Below are 25,891 nucleotides of genomic sequence, written 5' to 3' on the forward strand. Positions count from 1 at the left end.
GCGTTTTGTATTGCTATAATGTATACAGAGTTACAATTTTATACACATTATTGTTAGACTATAATCTAGAAACTAATTAGTTATTAAATTTAATAATTCTTCTAAAGGTTACATGTGACTGGATCTGCAAGATTCCCATAATGGTAGTGCAAGCCCAATTTTACAGTGCAATGAATGAAAACAAGTTGATGTTATGCTACTTCTAAAAGCCAGGCACCCATGCAGTTAAAGGGACAATGTGCTGTTTACAACCTCCGACTATTTTGGGGCCCAAAAAAATCGTGTGATGCTTGTACTTTACCACCTGCAACATGAACTTGACAAGATACACAATGCAACCAGCTGGTCTTGGACAAGCGTTGAGTGGCTTCCATACATCAAAACATAATACAGCATATAAACAGCGCATTGTCCCTTTAACACTAGCCCATTCTGACTAAATTAATTGACCATGTATTTTTACTCATGCCATTGCTATTATAAATGTGACCAAGACGGCAAAAATAGGGAATGTGGGCACATAAAATTTTTCTAATTTTTCAAGCTTTCATGACTCATAATGTTTGATACCATTAAGCTATTGCCAAGAAATTTTACTATGTATCACTCATTTAATTGGCTTTATAATGCAAGTTATAGAATGCAGATAGTTTATTCCAGTACTGAGATGTGATCCGTTGTGTGACAGGGTGTAGTTTGGACAAAGGATCACATGTATTATTACCAAATGCAAACACAAATGGAGGTGTGTCAAACAAAATACTGCAACTTTGTTGTGTGGAGTAAGGATCAGCTATTGTGTCAACGTGTCTTTTATGACAAAAATTATCAAGGCTAAGCTGGACAGTTTGAGAGAATTCAGTAAAAATGTCTTTTGTCTGAGGTGATAGCTTAATGGGTTACAAAACCTGAGCTCAGCATCAACGATGAGAGTAAAGTGGACCCAACCTTAGGCAATACATGCCCTAGTTATACTGACATCCCTGTAACTTCAGTTGATTCTACGGAATTAGTCAATACAAACTCAAATGGTGCCGACTCACAAAACGGTGATGACAATGAACCATCTCAAAACATTTGCTCTGGGGACACATACACTACTAATTCTGGTATGGTACTACTGTAGACAAGATGAAAGCTTAGATTATTTGATTGGATGCAAAAATAACTTCCGTCCAATACAGTGGTTTCACTTGTCATGTGTAAACATGACAATGTTACACATGGCAATGGAAGAAGTTCCTGATGGAGACTGGTTTTGTCCAGAGTGTCACCAAACCATGTGACATTTCAAACCAAGTAGTTGTATGATTTAAACATAATTAAATTTTTATGATAATTAATATGAAACTGTTTAACATGATTAATGAGTACTGTAGTACAACAGATTCACAATGATTACACAATGTACAGCATATACTTACAATTTGCGCCCGGGCCTGCGAAAACAGGACATGTGGGAACAAATTACATACCATCACTCTACAAGTTGTATCTCCGTACTGGAACAAAATATTTGTATTCGTACTTTCATCATAAAGCTAACTAAATGCTTACTAAGTGCTGAAAATTGCAATACCATAACATAATAAAACAAAAAGTTATGACTGATAAAAGTTTGAAAAAGTAGACAAAAATCATGTGCCCACATGCCCTATTATCGCAGGCCCAGTCACATTTTATCTATGGACTGTAGGATTGTATACTTTTGTCACACTAAACTTATCACACATTTGATGTGACAAAAGTACACAATCCTACAGTCAATATTGCCCATAAACATGATTTTGTGGGTTAAGGAAGAAAACAATTCCACCATAGATAAAATTGTAACTATATGCTGTATGTAATCATTGTGAATCTGTTGCCAAACCTATCACACGTTTGATGTGTATCCTTACATATGCTAACTGTTGGGTAGTGTCGATATTCAGTTTACTTAATTGTTTCTTTTCCTCTTGTAAATGTAGGTATCTTCACTTCAGCACAATACATGCCACCACTATCCTGTATGGTAAAACCACGATCGGCCAAGATGACATCACAAGTTAAAAGGTTTTCATGAGACCACTGTGTTCTGTTAAATAAACATCAGATACTCTCCCCATCCTTTTGAAATAAATGACACTGATCCCTGTGGAGCAATCCCTTCACAGTATTATATTATTTATAGTTAGACCAGATTTGTGCTCTTGCTGTTAATGAAGTACGACACTCAATGTAGATATCAAAACAGTCTATGATGACTGCACACTTATTAAATTTTTTTCCCGAAAGTTCGTTGGCATGGTTTTGATTAGCTGATCTCTTTCAGGCCACCTCATGAACACTGATAGTCTGTCATACACTACATCCATCCACTTGTTAAAGTATCTTGACACAGTTGAATAGCATACGCCAAAGTGGTAGCCTAAATCCTGATATCCAAGGTTCAAACATGGCTTTATCAAGACCATGAGAAACTGTTGGAAAACACTGCTTGGTCTGTTATGAAAAGATGCTGGTAAATCAATGATAACCAAGCCAAAAACAACCTGGAGAAACTTATATGAAGGTATCTGTGTTATATTTTGTTTTAGTATCATAATCAGCCAAAAATCATCAAAAACCTTCTTACATTACGTAGTTTTGCATTTTCCCGCTGATATTTATCACAAAGCTTCTGTAGCTTGACACACTCCTGCTGATATTTATCACATTGCCTCTTTGGCTCAGTGCACTGGGAGCATTCTTCATTTTCTGCTCTGGAAGCTGGCTCATTTCTGCCTGTTGGCTGCCAACCTCTTCACATTCATTAGCTGGATCTTGAGATGAATTATTCCCCCATTGTTCTCAGTTTCATCCAAAGTCTCATCATAGCCTTCAACAGGTTGTAACCTTTTTGCTCGGCAGCTTCTAATCTCCTTCGCTTGGAAACTTGGAACCTCCTTCACTTGATAGCTTGTCGTTATTCAAACCTTACAACGTCTCCCTCCAGTTTCCTCTTAATGGGACTTTCAGTGTATGGGAAAATAAAAGGTACATAGTTTGGAGCAGGGGGATTGTTACTTTCCTTTCCAGTAACAAAATGCCGGCTACAAATCCACGTACGCTGATTGGGCATCCAGTTCTTGTGCCTCACTGTTGCAATCCATTTTTCACGTCTATCGAGATTACGAGGAAATCCATGAAAACTAATGCCACTGTTTTTCTTATAATTATGTGACCCGGTCTGACAAAATCAGTCTTATAGCCCATCAAATTTTGACCATAATATTTAAGTTTGAAGTTTAATAACTCTCTTGCTGAATGTGATGACCATGTAACATTTTTACCTCTTATGCAAAATCCCTGGAAATTTTCCTGAATTTTACAGAGTTGTTATAGCTTATTCAGAAAAGAAGATACACAATGTTAAGCTGACATAAGTAGCTACTTTCAGGCTATAAGACTGATTTTGTTAGACCGGGTCAAATAATTATACATTGTGGCAGTTCAAAACACAACAACTTTTCACCATCTTCATTTGCTTCACTGAATTTCAGTTCCACTCACTTCTCCACTCAAAATATTAGGACGTCAAATTCATGTGATTCAGGAACGTTCCCTGACAAACCTCTATATGTCAAATCCCACATAAATCCCTATTATATTATTAAATGGAATCACAGAAACATGTAGCAACATGAACTGGTGCAAAAAAAGTTCTGCTCCAACTCGAGGTGTTACCCACATCCTGAGATTTGAATAATCTTGCGTATAGTAGTTGCTGTTCCTAGTAAAGCAGTCTTTTATAAAAGGTAGACATTGAGTGTTTTAATACCCAGAATTGTCAAAAAGTTCTTAAGTCTTTTAGTAATGGAGCCACGTGCTCCAATTACTACTGGAATCATCACCGTCTTCTTTCTTCACAGTCTTTCTAACTCGATCCTTAAATTTTGATACTTGGAAAGCTTTTCCTACTCCAAAGCTGAACCTGATATGTGTTTGTCAGCAGGGACAGATATATCAATCAGAGTGATGAGTGAAGCACATTTGTCAATGACAACAATATCTGGTCACCTTGCTGATGTGATGTGATCCACAAAAATGTTAAAGTCCCACAGGATCTTAACAGAGTCATTCTCCACAATACTAACAGGGTTGTGCTTCCAACAATTGGGCTCCCTCTGGATGCTGTACTTACCACATAACAGCCAATGAATATACTTCACAACATTATCATGTCGTAACTTATACTATGTGCCAGCCAACTGACTACAACCTGAGATTAAGTGCTCTAAAGTCTATGCCTGGAAATTACACAACAGGCATTAGGTAGTAGAAGAATTTAAATACACATGTCACATGCTGCAGTGCTCTGGTGTGGAGTGCCTGGTCTTGTGCAACAAAAAGCAAACCCTCAGTTTCCATGGATAAGTCTCCTTTGGTAAGCCAATTCAAACTCGTCACCTCATCATAATTGCTGTCCCATGATCTCACAAATTTAAATATCCATGAAGAGCCTTTTGAGGGTAGCACGAAATTCTCTCTGTCTGCCTACACTGGATGAAATCTCTTTTTGATTCAGATGCAACAGTTAAGCCTGATCCCATGACTGCTTTAATATTATTATTATTATTATTATTATTACTAGGACCGGGTCACACATAACCAAGTAAATTATTTACGTATAAGACAACCTGTGTATGCTTTGTCTAACTGCGATGTATAATAAGTACAGTAGGATCAAACACTTGTGTGCCAGTTTAATCATTAAAATGTGTTCAGATAAGAGAAGTTGTGTGAATAAATGAAGTAAGTGACTGGGTCACACATAACCAAGTAAATTGTTTACGTATAAGACAACTTCTATCTAACTGATGTATAGTAAGTATAGTAGGACCTCCACTATCCAAGCATCTGTGTGCCAGTTTAATTATAAAAGTGTTAAGAAAAGTGAATTCGTTTGTATAAATCAAGCCCATTCATTTATATAGTAAGTTCCGTTCAACTGCTCTAATAGAACATACGGTTACTCTAATAGAACGTTCACCTAATAACAGAATACTTAAATAGAACAGTCACTTACACTGTTAAGATAATAAAGAGTTTGGATAATCAAGATTCAAGGTCCTACTGTATCAGCTGGTTATGTCACCATTGTATAGCATTTATGGTAGCCTTTACCTTGTATAAATAATTTGAGTTCGGTAACCTTCCATGTATACGGCAATGCTATGTACAATGGAAAGGCGGCCAAACTCAAACTATTTATTGCTACTAGAGAATCTTACACTTTGCTTAATTGATTACCATGTACTTCACAGATTAGCATTCAGCAGGAGGTTCATAGATGATGGCACAAATCCCCCTCCTTTCAACCCAATAAGTGGGATGTAGGAGGTTGCCAATCATTTCTTTAGTGTCAACACTTTTCCATTACTACTGCTGGGTTGACTTAACTAATGGAAAAATACCCAGTAGAAAAACTGAGATGTGTTCCCAGGACCTCATCAGTTATCATACAAAAAAACTACTAGCCAGACTATTGCTACCACACAATCATTGACACCCACTAATTATATAAACTATGTACACATATTGTCACAAAAATTCACACACACACACACACACACACACACACACACACACACACACACACACACACACACACACACACACACACACACACACACACACACACACACACACACACACACACACACACACACACACACACACACACACACACGATGTACATGGATAAATGCGCACATAATTATGTGCACACATATTTAATACACACGCACACACACGTACACACACCATAGGTGTAGCCATGGCCAGAGTGGGCATGAGCAGGCATTTCCCTACCATTGCAGTTTCTTTCCCATCCATCAACGTTTGCCCAGCCATCACAAGCAACTAACTCAATGTTAGTTATACTACACCAGATTCATGGCAGAGCACATATAACCCTGTGACAGCAATATGCCATGTACCACATTGTTTGAATTATGATTTTACCAAAGGCCTGAATTCATGATTGACATCACATGATATATTTAGGAAAAATCTCTTGGAAAGCCATTTTCACACCTCAAGTAAATTCACGTTTATTTTGTACATACTGTAACTCTTCATTTGTAGGTGTAATGGACTGAAATATATAAGAGTGAAGCGTAATGGCCACCATTCAATCACGAGTAGTTGGCCTTGACATTTCAGTTCAACTGTGCTTTAGTCTACTACAGAAAGTGCTGTACACCCAAGGCACATAGACTGCCAGTGGAAAAGAAGAAAATTCTGCTCCATACAATTTATGATATATGCCATGAGGGTCGGATGGAACAGGAAATGGAGAGAAGATCAAATCATTTTGAAAGAGTTCCAACCGTATTTATGTACATACTATATCTGTGCAAAGCGTACATTTGGTACAACTCAGTGGGACCAAACTTAATTTGTTACTAAGAAGTAGGTCTGAGCCAAATATGCTCAAAATTTTGCCCAAAATGCTTTCAGGAATTTCCCAAAATATTTACCTATTATGCATTTCATGCAGTGTCCCTTCCTAGGTTAACAACATTCCTTACCATAATTTTAGAATATTTTAATCAGCGAATGCTCTATTAGAGCATTTCACTGCACACTGACTGTTCTATTAGAGAGTATTGTTCAGCACAATGTATTTGAGTGCTACATTGTAGTTTGCATTTTTCAATGACTGTTCTATTAGGGAGTATCGATGGAATTAAGATTGAAATATGTACCTAATATGCTAGCATTATGCTGACATAGCACACTAGCCTATCGTGCTTCTTATTTCACTGATATATTTGTCACAGGCTTACTAAGAAGCACGCTGCATAAGTATGTCAGCTAGGAGTTTGCTGGTTCGTACATTAGTACCCCTGTCCTTCATGCTCATTTAGGACACAATGTTTATTTGAGTATATCACAGGTCTCTACTTCCATTTGATTGTAGCTTGTAAGTCAGAAAGATGGTTTGTTTTTATCCTTGTTTAAGGTTTACTAATTGTGATGTCACATGATGTTCAACTATGACGATCATCACCAATGGATACTGTAGCTGCAAACCATGGCCAGGGCTACAGCTTACAGAATAGCATAATATAGTTAAGTGTATCAATTTGCATGCCATGTAAGCAGCATTTGTTCACATTATAGCATAGCTAGTTATAGACCTTGTGTGTATATAATTTTACAATTTTTTATAATAACTCACATGAACGTGAGTGTGTTTTTATGTATGTATAAAGGTGATAATATAGTGGAACTCAGTTATCCAAACCCTTTGGCACCAGGGGTGGTCCATAAGTCTGAAAAGTCCAAATCTCTGAAACTGTATAAAATTGCATAAGAACATTTTTTTAAATTCAGTATTGTCAGCTACCCTAATAGAACAGTCACTACTCTAATAAAGCAGTCATTTCTGTAGTTTGGTTAACTGAGAATCCAAATAAGTGGGGTTTGGATAACTGAGGTTCCACTGTAGCTATGCCTATCCATCATAAAGTTGGCTGGCTATACCCCAATGCATGCACACACACAGGGGTAGATTCCAGGGATTTCAGGAAGCCCCTTTTGATTGGAGCACGCATTCGTGTTTTATGGCGGATTTTGCAAAGTGTGCGAAAAGAAGTAGTAGAAGAAAAAACCAAGAAAAAACCCTTAACTTTGGCCGCTAGTATCTCGGAAATGGCTGAGCGATTTTCTTCAAATTTGGAATGTGGACTCCCCTACCTAGCTGGTACTTCTGTAGAAACTTTGGTTTCAATCGGATAAGGAATCATGGAGCTACAAAGGTGTGAAAATCGCATTTATTTTCTTTCTGTGAATATACTGACGGTGTGGCGTGCCAGCTTCTTGGTCCGCACAACACACTACCGTGTGTCTTGATAAATACCATAACAATGAAACTCAAAGAATTCAAGTCAATTTAAATTGCCAAGAATAACAAAAATGCATAATCTACACAAGAGATGTATGAACTATTATCTTTTGGATCACTTTCAGTACTTGTAGCTGTTTGTACAGTTTCACACCAAAAATGATAATAAATCTGAGCAGTTGGACAAGCATACTAGTATCACGAGTGTGCTCACAAAGTGGAGGAGAGTGGTGGGTAGTGTGGTGGGTAAAAGATAGAATTCATATTGGAGGAACACCACGATTGCAGTCCAGATTTGAAGTTACAGAGTATTATTGGCTTCTTAGTGGTTGATTTGCAGCAAAATCAAAGAAAAACTTTTGGCCAACCATCCTGCAGTACACCACTGAATCTTCTTGCTAAGCCAGGTCTTTTATAAGCTAGGAACTTCCATTCTACCTCACCACACTACCCAGAAAAGAAGTCTCTTGAAACCAGCCTCACGTAGTTTGAATAATGGCTGAGGGCTAACACTAGTAGAACAATAGTGTATCTATCCCCTGGTGGTGTTAGTTTGACTTTGCCTGATGCTTGTGTTAGACCGGTTTTGTAAAATCCGGTCACACACTATTGGCAGCTCCAGGATTTTCGGTGACTGGTTACTGATCAAGACCATAGCTAGACTTTTGGTGAACACCAAAAACAAGTAACTACCTGCTGAAAATAGCCTAACAACTCTCCACTATGTTTAACTATACATTACTTTTATAACTACATAACTTGCTACACTGCTACTCCAAATGCTGTGATTACTTTATTACAGTGATTGACTGCTTTATTAAAGTATCTTGATCCAGATGTGACCAGTTTCCGGAAACCTCCGAACCCCCCACCTGGAGCTGCCTTTGCACACACACACACACACGCACGCACACACACACACACACACCCACCCACCCACACCCACACACACTCACGCAAGCACGCACGCACGCACGCACACACACACACAAAGACTGGGTCTTGAAAACTGGTCTGATTTCTCATGACAAGAACTGAAAAACTACATGGAATAAGCACAGTATTCAATTTCATCTTCAAAATCAGCAAGATTTGAGTAGTCTGCTTTTGTTCGCTGCTTTTCCCAAGCACAGTGACAACATGCGTAGGTGATTCTAAGGGGTTGGGGGAGAGGAGGCCATGCTCCGTAGCTAAAACACTTTTAAAATAATATTTGGGAAAAGTTTCAGTATAGATTGGCATTGTTATTTCAGCATTTTTCATGTCTTGGTATTAATTTTTGGCTGTTTTCAAGCCTTCAAATAGCAAAAATCATGCACCATTTTGGGGGTGCACCCACTGAAATTCTACAGCTATACAACAATGATCACGCAGTTCCCTACTTGGCCCCCTTTAGGTCAGGTCTACAATTGCCCCTCACAATCTGTATTGCCCCTGATGGAGCTTTGGTTGTCCTGGAGATGGTTGTAAGTGGCTTTACAGCTCTGTGGTGTTGATTAAAGTCTTGTGTTGTAAATGTTCTTTCAAGGTAATGAATTGATGTAACTTTGGTAAAAATAGATTGAAGAGCTACATACAACCCACCGAATACTTAAAACTGGCATTTCTTTATACAACTAAATAGGAGATATGATCCATTCTTCCAGAGATCCAGACTAGGTCACATATGATAATCCTTGTTGCATGAGGGGACGGTATCAAGGTTTTGAACAGTGTTGAGAAAATTACCTATAATTCTTTCAATAGTATTCCATTATTGCCAAACTTATTGTACCAAAATATCAGTGTACTGCAGTGTCAGATGACTAACATTGATGCTCCAAGTTCAAAATCCGTTTTTATTCTTTTAGCTAGTTTATATTATGTGACTGGATTTGCGAAAAGGGGTCTTCCACACGGATAAAATTCTCTGAACGTGGGAGACCATAACTTAGTGTTCAGTTAACATATAAATATCTGAAATTTTCTCCATCCATTAAGCTATGTCATTACTCACTACTGACCACTTTTCAAGTCAATATCTTTTCCCAATCTTAAGCTATTAATCGTCAAAGTTGGTAAATTGGATGTGTGTGGAAGACCCCTTTTCGCAAATCCGGTCACATATTAGGGTGTTTCTTTCATAAATAGGCAGATTAGGTTTACACTGAATTACTTATATTTATTAAAGCTTTATAACTGCCAGCACAATACCCAGTTCAAACATACACTTATTACTCTAGAAAATTAGTTGTGTCAACATCATTGCCACATCCCTAGTACTGTACAAGCTACATTATAATAAATGATTTTCAACTTACCATTTCTTAAAGTTTTGATTACGTTTTTTGAGACAGTTTCATTACACAATTCTTCCATAACATCACAAAATGGTAACACATCTTCATCTGTTCTTATTACAAGCATAACATCGCCTATGATTACTTCATTTATTTCATTGGATGCAAATGTTCTCAAATGATCCACATAATCAGCAGGTACTCCAGGTATAAGTTGTTTTATTTTATCAACAGTTTTCACATAGTTTTGTGGTAAACAATGATACAGTTTTGTATAGTACTTCTTTAATTCTGCAAGAACTATTGCAAAAATTAATGAAGAAAGTATAAGTATAATACACACTTACCTTGCAAGTTAATTAAGGCAAAATATTCATATTAATTCGTAAGCAAACATATATTTGATCAAGGATACTTGCATGCACACACATAATATATATATATATAATTATGCATACTACTATGTACATGTATGTTAAAATGACTAATAAAAGTGATTCGAGAAGTAGCAATCCATGTTATAAAATGTCCTAAAACAAGAGATGGTTATGGTATTACCAACAGCTCATATGTAATATAAAATATTTAGGAAGAGTGTCAAACTGTCAATGTAGCCTGTACAAGCACACTGAATAAAACAGACCTTTTGATTAAATTGACACTTTACTGGTAGTAGAAAACTGTTGATAGGTGTTTAGCAGAGTTGAGCATAGGAAAACTTTGCACAATATAGAACAAACCAAGATGTTGACCTAACCCACTGGTCCAGTTATACACTCTAAGTTTTTATATTATGGCCTCTTCGTATTGCAATGAGAAAATCCTTACTTTGGCATGTTATAAACTAGGGGGTTGGTAATTATGCCAGAATAATGATTTTCAGCATAATGCCAGAAATAATTATTGTAAGATTTCATGAATGATTGATGTACCCTAACAGAACAGTCACCACTTCAAGATATTCTAATAGAAGATTCACATAGACATACTCTAATAAAGCCATATATCATTTTTTTTTTCTGTATACTTTGTATACTACTTTTAATAGAACAATATTTAAGCGCAATACTTTTGAAAATAAACAATCCACTGTACATTTTATTGGAATAAGTTTGAGAATAACACATACATTTTAGAGCATAATACAGCTTTTTACAGGAAATAGAAAAACACAGAAAATCTTGAGCTTATTACCTCAGCCCTAGTTATAACAATTATTTTAAACAATGCAAAAGTAGGGATTTTCTACTGTAATACTATCATCCATCACTTGCTTCAGTACTTTTTATCGTTTGGATCCCTACTTCATTTGTGACAGAATTTTGGAAATTCATCCTTATGGGAGTATTTGACACATTATAATTTAGCTCTGAAACACAGCATAATAAGTTATATTCCTACCCATTTAAGGATAGAATAAACTATAGAAACCTTGAATTACAAGAAATACTTGAAAAGTTTTTTTCTGCTATTAACATAGTAGTTTCAAAAGTTATAATTGGGTGTGCCCATAAGGGTGATTTTCCAAAATTCAGTTGCATTTATTATACAAGTTTGGTTAGTTCTTGTTATAGCATGTAGCTGAACATGCATGACTGTTTTATTAGGGTGACAGCTCTATTAGAGTATCTCAAATAAACCTCTCTATGAAGGGCATCATTATATAAGACTAACAAAGGGTGCAGTCATCGTGTTGGAGCTTGTTAAGAGGTGTGGTCTCCACACTTGGACATTATTAGTCAAACTACTCATTTATCACAAGTTATCTCAATACAGAGTATAAGGGTTACTACTGCAGGGGCGGTGGAGCAGGCCAAAGAGTTAGGGGGCCAGGCCAGTTGTAAGTTAAAGACAAAAAAAAAGGTCACGGCCTGCTGACAATAGCTGCATGCTCTCTGCCAATTATATCTCCTTATTTATAACTACACATACGTAGCTAAGTCATATGTGTAATGTGTGGCTAAGTAGCTTGATACACTGCTTCTCTGAATACTGTGACTGCTCTATTAGAGTACCCAGATCTGACTGTTCTATTAGAGTATATCGATCTTTTCCTGCACTCAATATTTTCTTGCAAACAGTGTACCATAAAAGTGGGAAGGCCATGGCCCCCCTGGTCCCCCCATCTCCACTGCCTATGTACTGCTGTCTTGGCTAAAATCACTTCTGAACCACAGATCACAATGAATTATGTTAGTCTGGATAACCACAAAAGTGATACCACTCAGGTCCTTTCTGGTTGCACATTTTTACCCCACTACTGTTTTTAATAATTATATTAATGACTTACCTCTTTTCATTCACAATAAGATCAAACTGTATGTATATTATCGCTCAACATCAATTGCTGACTACATAAGTTTACAACAGGACTTATACCAAATCGTTCAATGGGCCAACGCAATTATGGAAGATGACATTCAACATCCTGAAATGTGAGTTCTTGAGAGTAACAGACCAACACAAGCCTATCTTGCATTGAAAGTTCCCCCATTAAGGAAGTCACAGCTGCCAAATATCTAAGGATCACCGTAAATTTTCTTCAATGACCATACCCAAGCATTCTCCAATAAAGCTAATCAAATGAATGCCTTATTAATTTTACTGAAACCTGTGCCACTGTCAAAGCACCATGAAATGTAACTGTTACAGAAGTATGGTCAGGACAGTGCTTGAATATGCATCACCTGTATGAGACTCCCATACCTCAAATAATATCAATAAAATTAAAGCAGTACAGAGAAGAGTGGCTAGGCCTTAATATTAATATTTACAAGTCACTCTAGAATGCTTAGCACACTCAACTTATACCTCCTTTACTACAAAAAAAGAGAGAGAGCTAAACTTATGATGTATGTACAACAATCTTGTTGATACCCCCAAAAATTACTATGCTTCTAGTGATTCGCAATCAAGAAAATGATTCTACATGCAACTGATGACAAACACTGACTGGTATAAATTTTTCCTTTTTCTATGTAATTAAACTTTGGAACCCCACCACTACATAGTTAACTCCCCTTCTCTACAAGTAATTACATCTGTGCATTTTACATCTGTGCATTTTACATCTGTGCATTTTACATCTGTGCATTATATTTATTTGTGATTTTTCACAGTATAAACAATCAAACAACGTAAATCATTAATGAGTGTGACTTCGAAACTATCATTATCTATGTACCTGGTGTGCAGTACATCTTGCACTAGTGTTAGTGCTTTAAGTATGTCTAAATACATATGTTGTTCATGTAACTGTTGATAAGGAAAATTTTTGACTTGATATGGTTTCATTGCATAAAAACATATAGAAGAAACAGCGTGATTGAAGACAAAAGGAAAGGAAAAGAGCAGAGAGCACAGACTCATTGGAACCCCAAAAGGTACACATGCCACCAAAGAGTTTGTTGTTGTTGAGTAAGGTTGTGGTTGATTGCTGCTTTGTTTGGCCTCTAGCCTTGCAACTCTGGTCTAGCATGCAGGCAGGCAGGATGTGAGGCTAAAATTCAACTTTGGGAATGTTTTAAAATTTTGAATTTGCTGCCTGTACATAATTAATGCTGTATTTGATGTTAGATAAACTAATACTATCCCATAAAGGTGATTTTAATCAGTTAAGATGTTTCTAGGATGATAAAAACAGCATTTTTGGTGGTGCTCATCATTTCAGGCGATCCCTACTTAAACAGTACTACCATACTGTTTGAAATGTGCAAGAAGTAATTCCAGAATTCAAGATATACATTGACTATTCATATGTACAAATATTACATACTTCGTGAAGAGCAATTCATCATTATCTTGGAAAATGTCAGCAGATAAATTTGACTACTCACACCTATTGTAAAATAATTCAGCATACAAACAGGTAATTACTGTAATGAGTGTCATGTGATTCACTTACTAGGTGATGCTGAGTGCTGTTGTTGATCACTTGATAATGACTGAATATCATTAGTGGATGTTGCAGTGATAGGAAATTGAATACTTTGTTGAACATCTGCAACATGTAAAATTTAAACCACTTTAAAGCGTTACTTCTAAAAACTATACACCCACAAGTTAATGCTATCCCATTATAACTACATAAACTATTAATCAACCAACAAACAAATCATCCTGTAAAGTTAATTACAAACAGATATGATATCCCTGTACAGTGTTCAGCTAGAAACAAGCCATCCTGTAGAGAGAATCCTGTAGAGAGAATCCTGTAGAGAGTTCAGCTTGCATATAACATTTATAGCAAAACATCTAAGTTGTGAAAAAAGGGTGCTGCCCCAAAACAGCCTGGGTGAAAAAGTTGTAAAGTCAAAGGTCGCGACCAAGAAATGACTGAGATGGCACTAAATTCACCTGAATTGCCACTATTAAAATTAGTATTTTACAAATTGTTAATTTAAAAATGAAGTAGGGATCTATGCAGTAAAAAAGTAGTGAAACAAGAGACGAATAATAGTGTTACAGCATAGCTCAGTGGAACGTCCCTACTTTGGCATTGACCAAAATAATAATAGCTAATGTGCCAAAACAGGGACTTTCCCCACTGAGCTATGCTGTAACATCATAATTCATTTCTTGTTTCACCACTTTTTATTGCATAGATCCCTACTTCATTTTTAAATTAACAATTTGTTTTTTAAATACTAGTTTGTTTAGTTTTTTTTGTTGTTGTTGTGGCTAAGCTAGCTACAATGTAACTTGTATTAGTCCACTCATATTTTCCACATCTGTAGGTATGGGAAAGACAGATACCATCACTTATAAACATCTTGTCCATTTGCTCAGTGTGGAGTTCTCCATATTTTGTGGTTATGGAGAGGCTTTGCTGTAGTTTGGAGTTCTCCTTGCTGCACTCTTCAATACTGTGTATCAGGGGATCGCGTTCTAGATCCAAGCATCCTTGTGTGCCTCCAGCCGTTGACCTTGCTGTTGCTGAGGGGTACCTGTCTTCTTTAGAACTAATAATGTACTAAGTTTATATTGTGCTTGCTTCTGTTAAAATTGCTATGTCTACCAGAACAATGTAACTTGCAACTGTTCTATCATACATGACTATTGTATTAGAGTGACTTTTGTATTAGAGTATAACTCAAGTCAGCCAAGTAGTGTGCAGCTAACTAGATGTAGGCCTGTGTCAAATATGCCAGAATACTAAAGGCACAATAAGTTGGAATGCTATGCCAGCATAATGCTGGCATATTGGGTAGATATTTCAAACTATGGAGCTTAAGTAGATTGATATCTAATCAAAAACAGCCAAGCTGTAAAAAAAGGTGCGGCCCCCAAAAAGGCCATGGTGAAAAAAGATGTGAAATCCAAGGTGGCGGCCAAGAAATGGCTGTGATGGTAGGTTAATGGTTACATTTTAATAACGACAATTCAGGTGAATTTTGTGCCGCTTGGTCTTGGCACCAAATTCACCTGAATTGTCGTTATTAAAATGTAACCATTAACCTACCACCACAGTCATTTCTTGGCTGCCACCTTGGATTTCACATCTTTTTTCACCATGGCCTTTTTGGGGGCCGCACCTTTTTTTTACAGCTTGGCTGTTTTTGATTAGATATCACTTCTTTTTGTATTTGTATACTGCAAAACCGGCCTATGGCTGGCTTTGGGGCTTTTTTAACCCATGTGTTTTTTTTCTTTACCACAGGAAGAAGAAAAGAACTTAAAGAAGATTTTTAATGCTTCAATTTTTTTTGATTTTATTAGTAATTATACAAATTATATACATATATTTATTACATGCCCATTATTCTCCACAGGATATTTTTTTGCAGTTGATCTCTCTACTGGGTGACTTGAAATGTAGCTGAACTATATACAGGATGGTTTCTTTGTAGCTGAACTCTCTACAAGGTGACCTCTTCTAGCTGGTCTCTCTACAGGGTGATTTGTTTCTAGCTGAACTCTCTACAGGTGATTTGTTTGCAGCTAAACTCTCTACATGGTGGTTTGTTTGTAGCTGAACTCTCTACATGATGATTTCCTTGTAGCTGAACTCTCAATAAGGTGACTTCGTCTAGCTGAACTCTCTACAGGGTGATTTTTTTGTAGCTGAACTCTCTATAGGGTGATTTGTTTGCAGCTGAACTCTCTACATGATGGTTCCTTTGTTGCTGATCTCTCTACGGGGTGATTTGTTTCTAGCTGAACTCTCTACAGGTGATTTGTTTGCAGCTAAACTCTCTACATGGTGGATTCTTTGTATCTGAACTCTCTACAAGGTAACTTCTTCTAGCTGATCTTTCTACTGGGTGATTTGTTTGCAGCTGAACTCTCTACATGGTGGTTTCTTTGTTGCTGAACTCTCTACAAGGTGAATTCTTCTACCTGATCTCTCTACAAGTTGATTTGTGTGTAGCTGATCTCTCTGCAGGTTGATTAATTTGTAGCCGATCTCTCTACAAGGTAATTTGTTTGTAACTGAACTGTCTATAAGGTGATTTATTTGTAGCTGATCTCTCTGCAGGTTGATTTGTTTTAGCTGAACTCTCTACAGGGTGATTTACTTGAACTGAACTCCTTACATTGTGTCTAGTTTCTAGCTGATCTCTCTACAGGGTGATTTGTGTGTAGCTGATCTTTCTACAGGTTGATTTGTTTGTAGCCGATCTCTCTACAGGGTAATTTGTTCGTAGCTGAACTCTGTACAAGGTGCTTTTTTGTAGGTGATCTCACTGCAGGTTGATTTGTTTGTAGCTGAACTCACTAAAGGGTGATTTGCTTGTAGCTGAACTCCTTACATTGTGTCTAGTTTCTAGCTGATCTCTCTACAGGGTGATTTGTTTGCAGCTAATCTCTCTACAAGTTGATTTGAGTGTAGCTGATCTTTCTGCAGGTTGATTAATTTGTAGCCGATCTCTCTACAAGGTAATTTGTTTGTAGCTGACCTCTCTATAAGGTGATTCGTTTGCAGCTGAACTCTCAACATGGTGGTTTCTTTGTTGCTGAACTCTCTACAGGGTGTTTTGCTTGTAGCTGAACTCTCTACAGAGTGATTTGTTTCTAGCTTATCTCTCTACAGGGTGATTTTTTTGTAGCTGACCTCTCCTCAGGGTAATTTGTTTCTAGCTGATCTCTCTACAGGGTGATTTTTTGTAGCTGGCCTCTCTTCAGAGTGATTTGTTTCTAGCTGATTGCTCTAAGGTTGATTTGTTTGTAGATGAACTCTCTACAGGGTAATTTGCTTGTAGCTGAACTCCTTACTTTTTGTCTAGTTTGTAGCTGATCTCTCTACAGGGTGATTTGTTTGTAGCTGATCTCTATACAAGTTGATTTGTGTGTAGCTGATCTCTCTGCAGGGTGATTTGTTTGTAGTCGATCTCTCTACAAGGTAATTTGTTTGTAGCTGAGCTATCTATATGGTGATTTGTATGTAGCTGATCTCTCTACAGGGTGATTTGTTTCTAGCTTATCTCTCTACAGGTTGATTTGTGTGTAACTGATCTCTCTACAAGCTGATTTGTTTGTAGCTGATCACTCTGCAGGTTGATTTGTTTCTAGATGATCTCTCTACAGGTTGATTTGTTTGTAGCCGATCTCTCTACAAGGTAATTTGTTTGAGCTGAACTGTCTAAAAGGTGATTTGTTTGTAGCTGATCTCTCTGAAGGTTGATTTGTTTTAGCTGAACTCTCTACAGGGTGATTTATTTGTAGCTGAACTCCTTACATTGTGTGTAGTTTGTAGCTGATCTCTCTACAGGGTGATTTGTTTGTAGCTGATCTCTCTACAAGTTGATTTGCGTGTAGCTGATCTCTGTGCAGGTGATTTGTTTGTAGCCGATCTCTCTACAGGTTAATTTGTTTGTAGCTGAACTCTCTATAAGGTGATTTGTTTGTAGCTGATCTCTCAGCAGGTTGATTTGTTTTAGCTGAACTCTCTACAGGCTGATTTGTTTGTAGCCAATCTCTCTACAGGGTAATGTTTTTGTAGCTGAACTCTCTACAAGTTGATTTGTGTGTAGCTGATCTCTCTGCAGGTTGATTTGTTTGTAGCCGATCTCTCTACAGGGTAATTTGTTTGTAGCCGATCTCTCTACAGGGTGATTTTTTTGTAACTGACCTCTCTTCAGGGTGATTTGTTTCTAGCTGATCTTTCTACAGGGTGATTTTTTGTAGCTGACCTCTCTTCAGGGTGATTTGTTTCTAGCTGATTGCTCTACAGGTTGATTTGTTTGTAGATGAACTCTCTACAGGGTGATTTGCTTGTAGCTGAACTCCTTACTTTGTGTCTAGTTTGTAGCTGATCTCTCTACAGGGTGATTTGTTTGTAGCTGATCTCTATACAAGGTGATTTGTGTGTAGCTGATCTCTCTGCAGGGTGATTTGTTTGTAGCCAATCTCTCTACAAGGTAATTTGTATGTAGCTGAACTATCTATAAGGTGATTTGTATGTAGCTGATCTCTCTGCAGATTGATTTGTTTTAGCTGAACTCTCTACAGGGTGATTTGTTTCTAGCTTATCTCTCTACAGGTTGATTTGTGTGTAACTGATCTCTCTACAAGCTGATTTGTTGTAGCTGATCTCTCTGCAGGTTGATTTGTTTCTAGATGATCTCTCTACAGGTTGATTTGTTTATTGCTGATCGCTCTAAAGGTTGATTTGTTTGTAGCTGAACTCTCTGCAAAGTGTTTTGTTTGTAGTTGATCTCTCTACAGGGTGATTTTTTTGTAGCTGACCTCTCCTCAGGGTGATTTGTTTCTAGCTGATCTCTCTACAGGGTGATTTTTTGTAGCTGACCTCTCTTCAGGGTGATTTGTTTCTAGCTGATTGCTCTACAGGTTGATTTGTTTGTAGATGAACTTTCTACAGGGTAATTTGCTTGTAGCTGAACTCCTTACTTTGTGTCTAGTTTGTAGCTGATCTCTCTACAGGGTGATTTGTTTGTAGCTGATCTCTATACAAGTTGATTTGTGTGTAGCTGATCTCTCTGTAGGGTGATTTGTTTGTAGTCGACCTCTCTACAAGGTAATTTGTTTGTAGCTGAGCTATCTATATGGTGATTTGTATGTAGCTGATTTCTCTGCAGATTGATTTGTTTTAGCTGAACTCTCTACAGGGTGATTTGTTTCTAGCTTATCTCTCTACAGGTTGATTTGTGTGTAACTGATCTCTCTACAAGCTGATTTGTTTGTAGCTGATCACTCTGCAGGTTGATTTGTTTCTAGATGATCTCTCTACAGGTTGATTTGTTTGTAGCTGAACTCTCTGCAAAGTGTTTTGTTTGTAGTTGATCTCTCTACAAGGTGATTTTTTGTAACTGACCTCTGTTCAGGGTGATTTGTTTCTAGCTGATATCTCTACAGGGTGATCTTTTGCAGCTGACCTCTCTTCAGGGTGATTTGTTTCTAGCTGATCGCTCTACAGGCTGGTTTGTTTGTAGCTGAACTCTCTACTGGGTGATTTGCTTGTAGCTGAACTCCTTACATTGTGTCTAGTTTGTAGCTGATCTCTCTACAGGGTGATTTGTTTGTAGCTGATCTCTATACAAGTTGAATTGTGTGTAGCTGATCTCTCTGCAGGTTGATTTGTTTGTAGCCGATCTCTCTACAAGGTAATTTGTTTGTAGCTGAACTGTCTATAAGGTGATTTGTTTGTAGCTGATCTCTCTGCAGGTTGATTTGTTTTAGCTGAACTCTCTACAGGTTGATTTGTTTGTAGCTGAACTCTCTGCAAAGTGTTTTGTTTGTAGTTGATCTCTCTACAAGGTGATTTTTTGTAACTGACCTCTCTTCAGGGTGATTTGTTTCTAGCTGATATCTCTACAGGGTGATCTTTTGTAGCTGACCTCTCTTCAGGGTGATTTGTTTCTAGCTGATCGCTCTACAGGTTGGTTTGTTTGTAGCTGAACTCTCTACAGGGTGATTTGCTTGTAGCTGAACTCCTTACTTTTTGTCTAGTTTGTAGCTGATCTCTCTACAGGGTGATTTGTTTGTAGCTGATCTCTATACAAGTTGATTTGTGTGTAGCTGATCTCTCTGCAGGGTGATTTGTTTGTAGTCGATCTCTCTACAAGGTAATTTGTTTGTAGCTGAGCTATCTATATGGTGATTTGTTTGTAGCTGATCTCTCTACAGGGTGATTTGTTTCTAGCTTATCTCTCTACAGGTTGATTTGTGTGTAACTGATCTCTCTACAAGCTGATTTGTTTGTAGCTGATCACTCTGCAGGTTGATTTGTTTCTAGATGATCTCTCTACAGGTTGATTTGTTTGTAGCCGGTCTCTCTACAAGGTAATTTGTTTGAGCTGAACTGTCTAAAAGGTGATTTGTTTGTAGCTGATCTCTCTGAAGGTTGATTTGTTTTAGCTGAACTCTCTACAGGGTGACTTATTTGTAGCTGAACTCCTTACATTGTGTGTAGTTTGTAGCTGATCTCTCTACAGGGTGATTTGTTTGTAGCTGATCTCTCTACAAGTTGATTTGCGTGTAGCTGATCTCTGTGCAGGTGATTTGTTTGTAGCCGATCTCTCTACAGGTTAATTTGTTTGTAGCTGAACTCTCTATAAGGTGATTTGTTTGTAGCTGATCTCTCAGCAGGTTGATTTGTTTTAGCTGAACTCTCTACAGGCTGATTTGTTTGTAGCCAATCTTTCTACAGGGTATTGTTTTTGTAGCTGAACTCTCTACAAGTTGATTTGTGTGTAGCTGATCTCTCTGCAGGTTGATTTGTTTGTAGCCGATCTCTCTACAGGGTAATTTGTTTGTAGCCGATCTCTCTACAAGGTAATTTGTTTGTAGCTGAACTGTCTATAAGGTGATTTGTTTGTAGCTGATCTCTCTGCAGGTTGATTTGTTTTAGCTGAACTCTCTACAGGTTGATTTGTTTGTAGCTGAACTCTCTGCAAAGTGTTTTGTTTGTAGTTGATCTCTCTACAAGGTGATTTTTTGTAACTGACCTCTCTTCAGGGTGATTTGTTTCTAGCTGATATCTCTACAGGGTGATCTTTTGTAGCTGACCTCTCTTCAGGGTGATTTGTTTCTAGCTGATCGCTCTACAGGTTGGTTTGTTTGTAGCTGAACTCTCTACTGGGTGATTTGCTTGTAGCTGAACTCCTTACATTGTGTCTAGTTTGTAGCTGATCTCTCTACAGGGTGATTTGTTTGTAGCTGATCTCTATACAAGTTGAATTGTGTGTAGCTGATCTCTCTGCAGGTTGATTTGTTTGTAGCCGATCTCTCTACAAGGTAATTTGTTTGTAGCTGAACTGTCTATAAGGTGATTTGTTTGTAGCTGATCTCTCTGCAGGTTGATTTGTTTTAGCTGAACTCTCTACAGGGTGATTTGTTTGTAGCTGAACTCCTTACATTGTGTGTAGTTTGTAGCTGATCTCTCTACAGGGTGATTTGTTTGTAGCTGATCTCTCTACAAGTTGATTTGTGTGTAGCTGATCTCTCTGCGGTTGATTTGTTTGTAGCCGATCTCTCTACAGGGTAATTTGTTTGTAGCTGAACTCTCTATAAGGTGATTTCTTTGTAGCTGATCTCTCCGCAGGTTGATTTGTTTTAGCTGAACTCTCTACAGGGTGATTGCTTGTAGCTGAACTCCTTACATTGTGTCTATTTTCTGGCTGATGTCTCTACAGGGTGATTTTTTTGTAGCTGAACTCTCTACAGGATGATTTGTTTCTAGCTTATCTCTCTACAGGTAGATTTGTGTTGATTTGTTCATTGCTGATCACTCTAAAGGGTAATTTGTTTGTAGCTGAACTCTCTCCACAGTGACTTGTGTGTAGCTGAATTCTGTGTGGCTGAATTCTCTAGAGAGTGACTTAATTGTAGCTGAATTCTCTACAGGGTGCATGACTTGTTTATAGCTGAACTTTCTTCAGTGTGACTTGTAATGTTCTGAATCTCTATAGTGATATATTTGCTTAACTCTCCACATGGTGACTGTCTTCTTGCTGAACTGTCTATGAGATTAACTGTTTGCAGCTGAACTCCCTACAGAATAACTTGTGATGTAATAAAATTCTATAATGGAGTAAATAAATTAGCCGAATGCTCTATTAGGATGACTGTTCTATTAGAGTATCTCGATCTCGCATTTGCTACACGGAGTTGGCTTTCGAATCATAACTCAGTGGTTTGTAATCCGATTCTTCTGTACTACTGCAAGTACTTTCTATGAAGATTATTCCAGCTATACACCGATTTTCAGCTCATTGCTCTAAGCGGTTTGCCTAGTAGGCGTGAAAACTAATACTTTTTTATTCATAAAAAGCGATCGCGTAATTGTGACACAGGTTGGGTTTTGTGTCATATCTCCGTGGTCTTTATCTCGATTTCTTTCAAACCACCAAAAGGCACTCCTACGATGGTTACTCCATCTACATAGCAATTTTCAACTCATTCCATGAAGCGGTTTGCCCTGTAGGCGTGACAACAAATCGATCTTGTTTTACGCGAATAATCGGTCATAACTCCTGAACCATTCATCGGATTTGTACCAAATTTGATGCTAGGATTCGCCGTTGGTCTCCCTTTCTGTGTGCCAAATTTCAAGGTGATCGGAGTACGCGTTTGCTTGTTATAGCAATTTTTGCAAGTGTGCGAAAAGACGAAGAAGAAAAAAACAACGAAACTTTGGCCACTCGTATCTCGGAAATGGCTTTAGTGAGTTCCTTAAAATTTGGAATGTAGACTCCCCTAGCTGGCGGGCAACTCTGCAGCAAATTTGGGTCCAATCGGATGAGGTATTACCGAGATACAAATGTGTGAAAATGACGTTTTCTTTCTTCCTGTCAATATACTCACGGTGTGGCGCGCCGGCTTCTTGGGCCGCACGACACACTATCTTGTGTCTTGATACCCTAATAGAGCAGTAAGTGGAAACTGCAAACTGCAGTAGAACACTCAAATGCATTGTACATATTTAGCTCCTTAGTTTGATACTCTTTAATAGTGCAGTCACTTTATAATGAAATACTCTAATAGAGCAATGTTCCAAAATGATTGTAACAAATGTTACTAACTTAGGAGCATAATGCAAGCATAATAGGAATACTGTAAGAACATAATGGGTGAAAAAATTGGGAGATTTGTGAAAGCATTTTGGGCAAAATTTTTAGCGTGCCTATAGACCAATAAGTAGTGAGGTGATCTTGTTTATTGTAAAGTTAATAGCTAGATTGTTAAGAGGTCTGGTCTCAGTGCTCTTTTGCTATTAGTCCACCTAGATCTTTATTAAGGGTGTGGTCACAAGCCTATCGCGAACTGTATTGCAATTGCGATGTTGTAGATATCTAGTAAGTGCACCTCTTATAGTAGCGTGGGGACTGAAATGCTTCTGAAATCCAGCTCTGAAATAATTATGTGGCATCTAAATATGCTGCTGAAAGAAGCGTTGATACAGAAACTTAACACCTAGACATGGATTCATTGGTTGAAGAAGAGGACAAATAACCTGATTGAAGATAAAAGGAAAGACAAGGCGCAGAGGGCCTATACTCGTCCGAACTTCAAATCACTGGAGAGCTTGTTATTTTAGCGTAAAAATTAATGGTGACCATGCACTGCTTTGTTTGCCTCTAGCCTTGCAACAGTGAGGCAGTGAGGCAGTGATTGATACTAAAATGCTTCGTTTGGCCCTAGCCTTGCGACAGTGGTCAGTGAGGCAGTGAGTGAGACTAAAATTTGAGTTTTGGCAATTATTTTTAAAATTCTATATCTGGCCACCTATAAGTGTCTTGTATTTAACACTGTAGTATGTATTAAGTTATATGTACTAGTAATATTCCGTAAAGGTGATTTTCGTCACAGAAAATGTCTCTAGGATGATTTTTGAAGTGGAATTTTGGACAGCGTGCAAAAGTTCACTGCAATCCCTACTTCCCTACTTAAACGGTACTACCATACTGTTAGATTTTTGCTATTTTTAACCTACCATCACAGCCATTTCTTAGCTGCCACCTTTAATCTCACATTTTTTCACTCAGGAATTTTGAGGACTACACCTCTTTTCATAGCTTCATTGTTTATGCATAGATCTTACCTTTTTAATGTATTATATTCAGCCAGCCTATGGACACCTTTGGAGTTTCTTTTACTTGTCCATTTTATTTACTGCAGAAAGGAGGAAGGCATCAAGAGAAGTTCTGCAAATATTTTTACACCAGTCACGCGCCTGATTTACTGAAATTATTTTCAAAAAATGTGTGTGTGTGTACCTATCTATCTACATATCTATGTATCTACCTATCTATCCATGTATGTTTTTTGTATGCACCCATGTGAGCAAAATCGATAATAGAAAAAGTAGCTTTTATGTAAGAAGTAAAAATGAAATAAAGTCTGTATTAATTTACGCAGTGGTACACTGTTAAAATGAAGAGTAAACACCACTCTAAAGAGTTCCTAGGGTAGGGAGGATTTAACACCCCTGGAGAATAACCAACACTCTGAAGAGTAAGTGACATGACCTTCAAAGCATGTGTTACTAGTTTAGAGTAATGGTTACTCTCCTGGGGTGTTAAATCCTTCCTATTATGGGTACTCTTTAAGAATTACTCTTCATTTTAACAGTGTAAACTTTGCTCTGAGGTGGTATCTTTTTGGCGGTCTGAAATTCGGGTGTGGTGACTCTCCTCAGACTTTGTGAAATACTTTCCCTTCAGGTTTTACAGGCATTTAGCAATTGAAAAAAACAACAGTTCAGTCCTCGTAGACTACCGGGAATAGCCTATCCATTCAACTTGGAAAGAGGGTGTATCCCCGATGTACGCAAACGAAAACAAAGAACAGCTTTGAAGCTTTGCCAAGAAAATTTGTGGGAACAAAAAATAATAGTCAAACTGTAAAACAGTTTAGAAGATACTTCTGTGCATAATATGTTGTAAAAAGTGGTTTGTTTAACAAGTGCTTCCGTAGCAATACATAGCAACGCAATTGAAGAATTACAAAAATTCTTGAATTATGAAATCCAAAAATTACAATAAAGATGAGTTAGCTAGCTGCATGGTTCCTGGTTTTTATAAGTAACACAACATCAACTTGTTTACATTGATGCATTTTTTCTACAAAAAGCATGAAAATTATCACAGCTCACTCTCCTACAGATAGACTGCTAGGTTGTAGCAGAAATCTCTACAAGGTAATTTGTTTGTTATACAAAGTGACTTCCAATGTAGCTGGACTCTCTTCAGAATGACTTGTTGTAGCTGAGCTATCTAAAAGGTGGATTGTTTGTACAGTACTGCCAGGAGGTAATGTTACAATCTCTCGCGAGTGCTCAAATCCAGGCCACGACTTGACATGACGTGTGACTAGAATACATCACGTGCAAAGGCATGCGGTTACTGGAGCATCCACCAGAGGGAGCTCGTGTGTCATGCCTACACATGGTGATTTAGTTAGCACACACAAGCCAAAGAAATCACGGGTGAAAAATTGGCTACACGAGTGTCAACTGCTCGTGCGTGTAACATTACCTCTGGGCAGTATTGTAGCTGAACTCCCCTCAGAGGGCAATTCTCTTGTGCTCTCTACAGGGTGATATTTTTTTGCTGGTAAACCCTACTGGGAGAATTTTTTGTAACTGAGCTCTCTACAAAGTGATTTGTTTGTAGCTGAACTTTTTACAGGGTGATTTGAACTCTCTACCAGGTGACTTGCATGTAGCTGAACTCGCTAAAGAGTGACTTAATCTTTTCAGATTGACTTGTTTAATACTGAATTCTCTCATGCTTGTAGCTTAATTCTCCATGTGTGACTTGTTTGTAGCTGAACT

General features: G+C 37.7%; 1 protein-coding gene across 1 annotated transcript in view; it reads right to left on the bottom strand.

Moving 5' to 3' along the window:
- LOC136246504 (uncharacterized) overlaps nt 1-25,891 on the bottom strand; it is a 152,258-nt gene that overhangs the window by 62,257 nt on the left and 64,110 nt on the right. The window contains exons 12-14 of the mRNA XM_066037984.1: nt 14,060-14,155; nt 13,931-13,993; nt 10,177-10,455 (exon numbers count right to left, since the gene is read on the bottom strand). Of these exons, the coding sequence (XP_065894056.1) occupies nt 10,177-10,455; nt 13,931-13,993; nt 14,060-14,155 (438 nt within the window). The remainder of the gene's footprint in view (nt 1-10,176; nt 10,456-13,930; nt 13,994-14,059; nt 14,156-25,891) is intronic.

The sequence above is a fragment of the Dysidea avara genome, chromosome 2, assembly GCF_963678975.1.
Source record: "Dysidea avara chromosome 2, odDysAvar1.4, whole genome shotgun sequence".
NCBI classification, from domain to species: Eukaryota; Metazoa; Porifera; class Demospongiae; order Dictyoceratida; family Dysideidae; genus Dysidea; species Dysidea avara.